Raw genomic sequence first — 12,693 nt, 5'->3', positions numbered from 1 at the left:
AGCTCCATTACAACTCATAAGGTTCACTGACAAAACAACTGTCTTACACTAAACAAATACAACATGCTAACGTTATTAGCACAAGCCTATGGCATTTTACATTGTATAAATTAGCTTAGTGGCTAGCGGACTTTTCCTCTTCCCATATAAACCAGGGACAACAGCAACATTTAACAAAGGTAACAGTACAAAATTCAGCTCCATTACAACTCATAAGGTTCACTGACAAAACAACTGTCTTATACTCAACAAATACAACATGCTAACGTTATTAGCACAAGCCTATGGCATTTTACGTTGTAAATATTAGCCTACAAGCCTATGGCATTTTACGTTGTAAATATTAGCCTAGCGACGAGTAGAGATTTCTTCTGCTCATATGAAGCCCGGATAAATCCCAAAGTTTAGATCCCTGAGGGATAAATCACACACGACACTGAAAGGTAATTCGTATCAGGCATGCATACTATTAAAAGTAGAAAAGCAGTTATATTATATTAAATTATACCACATTTTATAGAAGCCTAGCCCATGTTTGAATTGATTTCTATGTCTCTTTCTCTTGTGTCTTTTCTCTTTCTTTGTCATTCATCAAAAAGCAGACAATACTGTTAATACACACACACACACACACACACACACGGTGGTGGCTGGTCATCTCTGGCTAAAGTCACAGACCAATTAAAACTGCTGTCGACGAACCAAAGGTCAACACTACAGCCATTGTGTGTGTGTGTGTGTGTGTGTGACACACAGATAGAGAAAGAGACACCACTGCTGTCTCCCAGGGAAGATGAACTATCTGAAATGTCAAAATGGTAAAAAAAAAGAAAAAAAAAAAGAAGTGCAGTGCTTCTTTTCTCTGAGACTTTCCAGAGAGGAGCTTTAGAAATTTTCAAATGTAAAAACATCTGAGTCTCTGTCGCAGAACAGACTTGTGGTCCATTACTCTCCCTCTTTTTAGGAGAGAGCAAAAAATGGTCTTCAAATAAAGTTCATTCTTTTTTATTTGTATACTGTAGTCTAATGTGAACTACATAGGTATGTAAAGATGTCTGCCTTCTCTCCAATATAATGAAACTAGATGGCACTCAAAGTGTCAAAAACATACCTAGTATCACATGTGCTCAGTGTGACCCTGCTTTCATCTGCGAAGAGAATGGGCGCCACTGGCGGACCTGCCAACTCTGGTGTTCTCTGGTGAATGATGGAGCTGCACGGTGCTGGGCTGTGAGCACAGGTCCCACTAGAGGACGTGGGCCCCTCATGCCTCCCTCATGGAGTCTGTTTCTGACAGTGTGGTCAGAAACATGCACACCAGTAGCCTGCTGGAGGTCATTTTGTAGGGCAGTGCTCCTCCTGTTCCTCCTCACACAAAGGAGCAGATACCGGTCCTGCTGCTGGGTTGATGCCCTTCTACGACCCTGTCCAGCTCTCCCAGTGTAACCGTCGGTCTCCTGGTGTCTCCTCCATGCTCTTGACACTGTGCTGGGAGACACAGCAAACCTTCTTGTGCCTAACCCTGCTTCTGTTGTCTCTTTGATTTGCACCAAAGCAGCTGAAACTGATCCACAATCACTTGTGCTGCACATTTGCACATTTCTATGTGTGTGTGTGCAGCCCTGCAACATGTAAAATAGAGATTTTTAAAACCCAGACTTGACTCTAAATCTTATTTTATTCTGTGTGTGACACATCTCTACATACCTGTTGTGTATTTTGGCATGAACTGTCCCTTTAAAGGCACGTCATCAGCCTAATGTAGAGTGATTGGCTCACGTCAGTTATTTCAGTAAACACATGAAGACACGTCTGAGGGAGTCAGAAATAACACGACTGCGGTTACAGTTTTATTGTTGGATATCAGCTGACAATTTCGGGAAAGCTGTCAGTGGTCTATTCTTGTTCTTATGTATGAGCAGGACATAATGTGTTCATCCTATTTATATTATGTTTCATCCATAAAGTGCGCTGCATCTGAAAGCAGTCAAACACATCCACGCTGGCCGACTTCCCGTCATCCTGACAGTGAGCCATAATTAATGATTTCAGCCGCTCGTAACAAATCAAACACACCAACATTTGTTTATGTGGAGCAGCTTGTGTGTGTCGACCCCTCAGAGCTTCACCTGTCAGACTCAGATGATCTGATCTGCCCTGACGGACTAAACCCCGCCCACCTGGGCCTCCCAGCACAGAAAACAAACGCTCTGAATTATTTAGTGTCTGAGCAGCGCTTGCTTCAGCTGCTGGTACAGTTTGACTTTTATAGTTTGACTTGAATCCATTTAGCTCTTCTGTTGGCTCTGTCCTTTTCCCTCTCTTCACTTCCACCACATAACCTTTGTGCTTTTTCTTTTCTCCCCTCTGTGCGTTGCGTTTATTGTAGGTGTCTCCCGGGTTTTTCCTGCTGTAACTGCCCATAATCACAGCTCCTTTCTGAAAAGGCCAACAACACAACAGCTGCAATCTTTTCTCCCCGTTCAATCAGAAATACATCACTGCTGTTCTCCTCTCTGCCTCCCACCTCTGTGTCATTTCTCTCTCATATCTACTCAAATTATGGGTCAAAGCCACCCACTATCGCAGGAGTGTGTGAGAGTGTGTGCTCCCCTGCTGCGTGTAATGACAGATAATGACCATGAAATGTCAGACTATCAACCCAAACATCACACCCAGCCAGCTCCAGGCCTTCCAATATGTGTGTGTTTACAGCTGATGTTTGTTGTTGTTGTTCACGTTTCAGCGTGTGTGTGAGGAAGTCGATGTGTGACTTTGAGTTTGTCCTCTGGCAGGTTTGCTGAACCTTTGTTACACTCGCGAAAATAAAATAAAACACAAGTGGAAATAATTAGTTGATCGACAGGAAATCAATCGGCCACAATTTCATCAACAAAAAACGTCAAACATTTTCTGTTTTCACTGTCTCAATATGTGGAAACCCATTTCCATCAGTATGATTAGAATAAAAATACATCCTGTAAGTTATTTTAATGACAAACTTTCTCAAAAAATAATGACTTACTGTAAGACCTTTGCACACTAGGGGTGTAAATCACCAGTTTTATCACCATACGATGTCATTATCGATTCTTTGGACAACGGTGCTATATTTGCAGATATTACAAAGTCTGCCATGATACAGTTTTGATTTGATGTGATTCAAGGGTCTGCAATCAATATTAGGCGATATTAAATGTTCCTTTTTTGCTTTTGGTCATAAAAGATAAAAACACCACATAAATAATAAGTGCAGTAAAGTTTACTTTAAGTTGACTCCACTAACATGCATAAAACCTTCGGGTCTTTCTGCCAGAGAAACCATTCTGGAATTTTTTTACTCTGAAATCTTGACAGATTAATCAATAATGAAAGTCATCAGGTGCAGTGTAGAGCTTAGATCCAGCCCAGAAAATCCAGCCCAACCCCACTTGAGCCCGTGCATGTTCTGTCCGAACCCAGGCCGGCCCTTTTAAGTGTAATAGTGTGGCAGTAAACCCGGAACTCTGTTAGCGCTTTTAGCACTTCCGGTTCTCTCGTCTAAAAGTCAATACGTTTTTTGAATGGGATTTTGGTAAAATGCCTCAAATAAGGTCTGTGGTTAACAAAAGCTTAAGCGAGTTTCAGGTTTTGTTCTACGACATAAAACACGTCAGTAAATACCCTACTTGTGAATTTTGAAGCTTTTACGTGTCGTAAAAAAGGCGGTTGCTAACAAGTTGCTCAATACGACTACAAACCCTGTCGGGGACATTAAACGTCATCACCCCCGAACAGGCGAGAGTGCTGGCAGTCCGCCATTACAGCTTCTTATTTAGCTTAAACAGTCCGATTTCCCCATTATACAATGTTTTTAAAATAAAGCGGCCGAAATCAGTTGAAAGCTTAGTGGCGGTGACGTCAAGAGTCATGCGACCGTGGAGTAGTCATGTAGTCCGTTAAAGCCTAACGTTAGCTTTTTACTTCTGGCGATCGCATTTAAGCTTCAAATGCGGTATGAAAGGTGTTCATATGTGAAGATTATCTCGCTGAACAAAACCTGTAAGTATCATAAACTTGTGTTAGCCACAGAGCTTATTTTCTGACATAATCCAAAACGCAATGCAAAAATCACATTCATGGGGCGTCGGTAGCATAGTGGATAGTGCCGGCGCCCCATGTACAGAGGCATTGCCTCGCTGCAGCGGCCGCAGGTTCGAATCCGGCTCGCGGCCCTTTGCTGCATGTCAGTCCCCACTCTCTCTCTGTCTCCCCATTTCACCTTCTGTCCTGTAAATAAAGGCAAAAAAGCCAATAAAAATAATCTTAAAAAAAAAAAAAAAAATCACATTCACTTTCTCTTCCAGGGAACCAGCACGATGCTAAACTTCCGGGTTTTGACGTCAGCCCTGGCACACTCTATTATGAGCCCGAGTCCGGTTTAAACCCAATTTTTTTTTATTTTTTAAAAATTGGGCCGTTACAACTAACATTTTGAACTAGAGTTGTTTGAATGACCGAAATCTGTTCAGAATGATCTTAATGAATTGTGCAACAATGAGGAAGGATTATGTCAGAACGGGGTGTTTATGTATAATGATCTAAAAAACATTACCAGCATCGTGCTGCATTTGGTACACTCGACAAAGCCGACACACACGTTGTCACTGTCGACAACTAATTTAAAGCTTTCCCAAACCTCGAACTTCCCTTGAGATTGGGCCAATTTAAACTCTCCTGAGGCTATTTCTTTCTTGACATCCAAAGGCTCCATTTCGCTCGTTAGGGCTATGTGCAGCAGGTCAAGTGTGATGCGTGCGAAGGGAGGAACTCACATGTGCGTGGCCAGTGGCGCCGTCAAGAGGGGCCCCCCCCCCCAGGTGTGATATGTAGTTGGTTCCATAGCCTAGGTCTATTATGAGGAGCCCGACCCGTCTGAGCCCGAGGAGAGTGGCGGAAAATTACGGCCCTGACCCGAGGTCCCGGTCCCGGTCCGGGTCCAGGTCGAGTTCGTGCTCGGGCAGAGAATCTAAGCTGTAGTGCAGCCCGCAATAAAACCTCATACTGTTTCAGTTTCAGAAGAAGCCAGTGTCATCACAAAACTGGAAATATGTTCTTCTATAAAACAAAAACAGACGACAAACTTTGTTATACACGACCTTTCACACACAAAATGCAGCTCAGTTTGCATTACATGAAGAGTCAGCTGTTGGGAGATGTTTGCCTTCTTAGGAAAAAGATCAGGGTTTGGTTTCAAATCAAGATCTCTGCAACAAGGGCTCTCTGGTAGAAATCTTGACTTGCAAAATTATCTTTTAAATCAACAGATATTGTGTGTAATTCATGTCACAATTCAAACAGGATCAAAAAATTAATTTCTCTCATCACTGACTACTGCACATATTTTTCCAGAAATAAGTCCCATGTAAGGAGCTATAATTGAAACTTGAAACCATTTTGTAAATGGAAGTTTGTGTAACCAGTATATCGCTGCAACCCTAGTTATATGGGGGACACTGAAAGGGAGGGGACTTTGCCTCTCTGGACAGCAAGAACTGAGGAATTTATTGCTTCAATCAACTTCATCTACCATCAACAAAACATGAACATCCACAAAAAAGGGTCTGAATTCATCCTCTAAGAGCCCTCTACCTGCTCACCTGACCACCTATGAACCAGACAGGAAGCAACATTTGTAGTTAAACAACAGGAAATAAAAGCATGACTAACAGCTTTAAAATTTTCTGTAGATAAAAATGACTCTCTCTCTATCAGATGGCAAAGTATTTATTGCTACCATTTTTAGTATATCATTCCCGTGTGCGCTCGTCTCTCAGATGTCCTCCATTCCAAGTTAAAGAGGTAGAAGTGTGTAGATCAGTGCACCATAGAAAGATGTAGAAAGAATTTTCTTCATGTGTGTATTCAGTGTGTATGCATCTGCTTTGTATATACAGTGTGTGTGTGTGTGTTTGTGTGTGTGTGTGTGTGTTTCACTGGGGTTTGTGGGCATGTGTGTGTGTGACTGTTCGTTGGACTCCAGTGGTGTTTGCCAGAAGGGCCCTGCAGGACAATGACCTTTAGACCTACTGCCCAGGAGCTATAGGACAGTGTGTGTGTGTGTGTGTGTGTGTGTGTGTGTGTGTGTGTGTGTGTGTGTGTGTGTGCGCGCTTAGGTAAGACACTGAATTGAAATGTCAGTTTTTCAAAACAGCCTGTGTGCATGTGTGTATACCTGTTTGCTACGTGGTGCACTGGGGCTGCAGCTAGTGATTACTCTCATCATTAATTGATCTCCTAATTATTATCATTATTAATCATTTAGTCTGTACAGTACAGTGGTTCCCAACTGATGGGTCGTGGTCTAAAAGTGGGTCATGGGCCCATTTTGAATGGACCAAAAGCGACTTAATCCTTAGAAATAAAATGCACTTTCTTGCTAATAATAGGAGTTTGTTCAGGAGTTTTTGCTGGACACTTGTTACGAGAGAGACCCTCAGAAGATTCAACAAAACCAGACAATGATCCATTTGAATTTTACTGACTTACTTTTATTTTGAAGTGTTTCCTGCTGTAGAGTGAGGGACTAATGGACAGCTAAACACACACAACTCAACAACATGGCCAGATGCAAGTATGACGCTTAATATATTTAACTGTGTGGACCTTGAACTAACGACTAAGGAGAAGTCTGAACCCTGTGGCTTGACCACTTGGGAAGCATTGGTCTATAAAATGTGATGATCATGTCTTCTTCGAATTGCTTATTTTGCTCAACCAGCGTTTCAAAACCTGAAGCTTTTTCATTTACTCTCATAAATAACAAAGAAAAGCTGCAAATTCTCACAGTCAAGAAACTAAAATCAGCAAATGTTTGCTTGAAAATCGACTGAAACGACTGATCGACCATCAGAATACTTTGCGATTAATTTTCTTTTGATCGACTAATCAATTAACTGACTAATTGTTGCAGCTATTTTCAAAATTTAAGAATTTATTTGATTGGAAAATTCAGATTGACACCAATAACAAACATCACTGTGGCCTCTGTATCAACATGTATGTGTCTGTTATCACCTGAGTGTAATGTGGCTGGTTGCCTTTAGATGGCAGTGTTCATCCACCAAAACAACACACACACACACACACACACACACACTGAAACATGGGAATGAGGCACAAATGTCTCGGCGTTTGCAGGTGAAAATCTTAGACCTCTACCAAAACAAGCTGTGTTCAGTGTGGTGGCTGAGGCCAGTTCAGTGTTCACAGGTGTCAGCAAACATTCACTGACTGTGTTTACCACAGCGCAGACACACTGTTCTATTGGTGGTGTGTGTGTGGAAAAGATTTGAGCTGGAATCAAACAGCTCTTTGAATGAATTAATAAATAATCTGTGAAGGAGGCAAAGCAACAGGGCAGGAGCAGCATTGTGTGGATCAACCTGCATTTACACATGACACACACACACACCCTCAGGGACGACTCTCTTGTCAAAGCCATGATGCTGCTCCTCTGTGTCGCTTTGTGTGTGTGTGTGTGTGTGTGTGTGTCCCAGCTGCAGGTGTATTGTGTGTCTCGGTCAGTCAGGAGTCTCCACAGCTAATTATTGTTCTCTGTCTGTCTCTGTCACACAGTCACATCCAGCTCAATCCCACAAGCTTTATCGACATGACACGTTAAAAACAGTGTTTCCTAGACCAGGAAGTGCGTCACAGAGAAACACTAATGATTTTATTATCAACAATAATAGTCACAAAACGGAGAAAACACCTAAATCTGAAGCACCACAAGAAAGAGAGAATCAAGCAACAACAGAAAGGTATTAAGAGCCTTTTAAATTCCAATAGTCTTTATTGCTTTTGACTATAGTGGTGTACTTTATTGCTAAAGCAGCAGCTCTACAGTGTGAACATAACCAGTGCTAAAACAATTAGTAAACTGACTGGCCTATCGACCGCAGTTATTTATCGAACCAGCTTCTTTAATGTGAGTATTTGTTGCTTTAGTTTTTCAAAAGATACAAAGCACACAGTACAGAAACACCAATTTTACATTATAAATGCTTCAAAAATAAATTAACAGACAAAATATATTGGCTGGTAATATTGCAAATAAAAATGTAACTAATAAAATTAAGTACTACAATACAAAAATGCAAGGGAAAAATGGCAAACCATGCAGTTGTGGATAGTCTTATCCACAATATCATGGTCTGTTATAATACTAGTGTGGTGAAAATAGAGGGGACATGCAGACAGTCATTCAGTCATTTTCCATGTTATTTTCTCGAGCTATGCAACTGTTTGCTTGTGAGTAGGGATGTTCTTGGCGACTCATTTCCTTGTCGACTAAATGAAGATTTTAATTAAGACTAGTCGACTCGTCTAAAAAAGGGAAAACACTCGGAAAACAAACAGCAAATTTATTATTTGAAACATTGTCCCAAAAACATTGTGTGCATTAAGAGCCCTTTGGAGCCTTTAATCACACTGTTCAGTGTATTTTTCTGTCTGTCTGTAGCTAATCTTGCATACTACTGGACCCGTCAGCCTAATGTTTTTTGTTCACGTTTGTGACTGTATATTTAAGGATCTCTCCTGGTTGAGGTAATTCACAATTTTTCAAAAACCTATTTTATTGACTGTATTATAGTGTAATAGCCTGCTGACTACTAATTCCTCTTAACCAGCTGTTGAAGGCCGCAACTAAATCACGTACCTTGGCTAGGTCGGGCTGGTCGATGTGACCTCAAATCAACATCACATTTAATTGAACATTTTACCTTTATTACAATTACTGAATGATTATTTTGTTTTGTTTTTTTTGCCCTCATAGTTGTAGGAATGTTCCTGGCGACTAATTTCCCTGTTGACTAAATGAAAATTTTAATTAAGACTAGTCGACTAGTCTAAAAAAAATTATTTGAAACATTGTCCCCAAAAATATTGTGTGCATTAAGAGCCCTTTGAAGCCTTTCATCACAATCTTCAACAACCATGTTGGATTTTAAATGCCGCTGAAGTACGAGACACTTTACACCGTGCGGTGGTTTCTGTACAGCTCATTCCTCATACAGAAGGAAACATAACAGCAAATAGAAAATCCTTCATGAAACAGTCGGATTGAAATCCTGTTCTGCTTTTTTCTTTTTATTTCCTCACTTCGTTCTTCCCTTAATCACCCCTCCCTGCCGTCTTCCTCCTTTCCCTCAGAGTCGGACTCTAACAGTAGTCTGATTGCAGTCATCAGGTCATTAACATGTAAACAAACAGCACTGCTCTACATACGGCTCCACACAGGTGTCTCCGCTAATACAATTAAAATCGAGCGGTGTGGGAGTATTGGTGGCAATTAATGGATAATGGGCTCTGTGTGTGTGTGTGTGTGAGAGTGTCTGTGTGTTTCTGAATGACAGTTTGTGTTTAAAGGGATGACTGATTTAAATCATTATACTCTGAAGTGGTTGTTTTTTTGTTTGTTGATAATTGGGGCTGCGTATCAGTTCTTGGTACCTTTTTAAGTGTCAGCTGAAATTACCCAGGACTTCTTCAGTCAGACCATACCTGCATTTCGTCCTTTTTGTACCCAGATCTAGAAGAAAATGAATCCTTGTATAATTTTGCTCACAGTAAAACCTTACTAACCACAAACACAAACTGTAGGTGAATGAGTGATAAGTTGTTAGCTCCCTCCGCCGCCCCATCCGCCAGGCCAATGTGGTCAACCTAGTGGAAGCACTACACTGCTTTGTATCAAACAAGGCTTCCATTTTAGGTCTTGATCAGCCAGATGGTGGTTGCTCAGTGTTTTCAGGCCTCCACGCCAGCGATGGCCGTGGCTGGAGACATTATGTTGTTGGGTTGTGTCTGTCTGTGCGTCCGTTTATCTGCCCATCCATCCAATTCTAATAACTGCGAGATCTCAAGAATGCTGTAAGGAAATTTCCTTCAAATTTGGCACAAATGTCCACATGGACCCAAGGATGAACTGATTAGATTTTAGTGGTCATAGGTCAAAGGTCAAGGTCAGTGTGACCTCATCTGTCTCATTCTTGGTAACACGATATCTAAAGAAGATCTTTTTTTTTTTCTACAAATTTGGCACTTTGAGGGCGACCAATAGCTCAGTAGGAATAGTGGGCGTTCCATATATAAAGGCAATGTCCTTGCTGTAGTGGCCGAAGGTTCGATTCCAAATCTGACAGCCCTTTTCTGCATATCATCTCCTCTCTCTCACCCAGTACGCTTCAACTGTCCTATCAAATAAAGGTGAAAAAGCCCCCCCCAAAAAATGAAAACTAAAACCCCCAAAACATCAACTTTGATCCACGATAAACTGATTAGAATTTAGTGGTCAAAGGTTAAGGTCACTGTGACCTCATCCGTCACATTTTTGTGAACACAATATCTCAAGAACAGCTTGAGGGAATTTCTTCAAATTTGGCGCAAACGTTCAGTTGGACTCAACAATGAAGTGATTAGATTTTGGTCGACAAAGGTCAAGGTAAATGTGACCTTGCATTCATTTCATTCTTGTGAATGGGATATCTCAAAGAACACCCTGAGGGAATTTCTTCAAATCTGATGCAAACGTCCACTTGGACTGAAGAAAAAAATTATTAGTTTTATGGTGGAAGGTCAAAAGTCAAGGTCAGTGTGACCCCACAAACATGTGTTTGGCCTTAACTCAAGTATTCTTATGGCTAATTATGACAAAACTTAACAAGAAGAAGAAACAATCCCAAAACAAAAGCTCACCGTCTTGTTTTGACTGTGACTCACTGTGACTGTGTCCTTTAAGTCTTTTTTTTTTTTTTTTTTACAAAATTCTCTCGTTCTCCTCCAGGGCAACCTGCCGAAGTACTCCCATAATGCCCTGGTGGTCCAGTCGATGAAGACCAACCTGACAGACCCCGACATGCATGTGCTGTTCTTCGACGTGGAGGCGGTGATCATTCAGCTTCTGACGGAGGAAGCCCAGAGACCAAACCCCACGCTGGTGTCTCCAGAGACGCTGCAGAAGAGCCAGGCTGGGGCTGACAAGGGGGGGTCCTTCCTGGCCAACAAGATTTTCAAACAGGTCAGTAAATGCAGACATCTTTTACACTGGCTAATAAAGGTTATAAAGCTTAGAAGTGTTATATGATATCTGACGTAATATTTTAGGATTTTATTTATTGTCTTTCTCTTTTATCTTATTCTTGTGTTCTGTCCAAACCAGGTGAAGGAGACGATGAAGGAGACCATCAAGGAGCACCTGTTGGATGAAGATGAGGAGGAGGAGGAAGAGATGAGGAGGCGGGAGGAGAAGTCCAAGTCTCTGAGTCTGCTGGAGTACAACCTGACGATGGACACGGCCAAACTCTTCATGTCCTGCCTGCACGCCTGGGGTCTCAACGAGCAGCTGGACGGCATCTGTCTGGAGCGACTGGGCATGCTCAGACCGCACTGCCCCATCTCCTTCGGCCTGATCTCCAGAGGAGGTCACATGTCCCTCATGCTGCCCACATTCAAGGTACTCGTCAGTCTGGTGTCACCTGTGGTGTGGGTGTTAAAGTCAATTTTTATTGAAATAAACATGATTAACTGATTGAGAGAAAATTAATCTGTGAGCATTCTGATTGTTGACTATGTTGATTACATTTTAGGATTTCTTACTTTTCTTCCCTGGTTCATTTGTCTGCCTCTGTTTCCCAGGAGTCTTTGCTGCGGCAGTTGTCCCTCGCGACGGGTCTGAAGCTGACTCTGTCTGACATCGTGGGGAAGGGGACATACGGTGTGTCGAGGGCCGTCACCACACAGCACCTGCTGTCTGTGATCTCACTCGCCAACACTCTGATGGGCATGACCAACGCCACCTTCGTCGGAGAGCACATGAAGAAAGCACCAGTCAGGTAACACACACTGACGTGATTTGATTATGCTTTTTTAACTTTATAAATTTGACTGAGTAGTTTTACTGAGAAGGAGAGGTCTTTAAGAAATTTACACTTTATCAGGAGCTGTTGGGGAAACATAGACTGCATAAAATAATGGACATAGCCAACGTGATGTCACCCATTGGTCTGTTGACATCCATTCTGGAGCCTCGAGTTCGGCATTTTGATTTTCCAACCCAGAAGTGACCATATTTGGACGAGAGAGTGGAGCTAAACCTACCGCTAGATGCTAGCTTGGTTAGCACAGTGCATTTACAGCTATGGTTAACTGTGATAATGCTAAATTTTGCTAGCAAAATGCAGGCTATAAATAAGGGATGTCAGTTTCAGTTTATTGTGCTTTCGATAGCCTGACACTCATCAACCAGTGACTAACCAGTTAAATTTTAAGGGCAAAGAGTGCAAAATGATGTGAAGTACAAGAGGCCTTTCTTTGTAGTTCGGCACTCCATTGATACAGTAAGCCTTAGCACCGCATTTCAAAGCACCATCCATTCAGGGATGATGAAATTTTATTATAATTTTAATTTTATTATATAAATGTCTTGCATAATCTTTGTCCTCTGGTTAGCTAACGTTAGCCTTGGCCGCTCTGCCCTGCGCACCAGCCGGGTTGGGTGGGAGTTTGCTAGCCGCACTGCTTATTTGGCAATTACAGCTAGTAACGCTGTCCGTGTGACTGCACTGCATTGTTGCGGTACAGATACATTGTGGCCACTCTCTGATCTCCCCACAGGTAACGACGGTGAGTAAGCCACTTCATTTTGAGCAT

General features: G+C 42.0%; 1 protein-coding gene across 2 annotated transcripts in view; it reads left to right on the top strand.

Moving 5' to 3' along the window:
- LOC126395574 (WD repeat-containing protein 7) overlaps positions 1-12,693 on the top strand; it is a 142,566-nt gene that overhangs the window by 26,007 nt on the left and 103,866 nt on the right. For both annotated transcript variants that reach the window (XM_050053147.1, XM_050053146.1), the window contains exons 16-18: positions 10,829-11,062; positions 11,204-11,497; positions 11,680-11,876. In XM_050053147.1, coding sequence (XP_049909104.1) covers positions 10,829-11,062; positions 11,204-11,497; positions 11,680-11,876 — 725 coding nt within the window. The remainder of the gene's footprint in view (positions 1-10,828; positions 11,063-11,203; positions 11,498-11,679; positions 11,877-12,693) is intronic.

This window comes from Epinephelus moara, chromosome 9 (assembly GCF_006386435.1).
Source record: "Epinephelus moara isolate mb chromosome 9, YSFRI_EMoa_1.0, whole genome shotgun sequence".
Taxonomy (NCBI): Eukaryota; Metazoa; Chordata; class Actinopteri; order Perciformes; family Serranidae; genus Epinephelus; species Epinephelus moara.
This window is presented reverse-complemented; position numbering and strand designations above follow the sequence as displayed.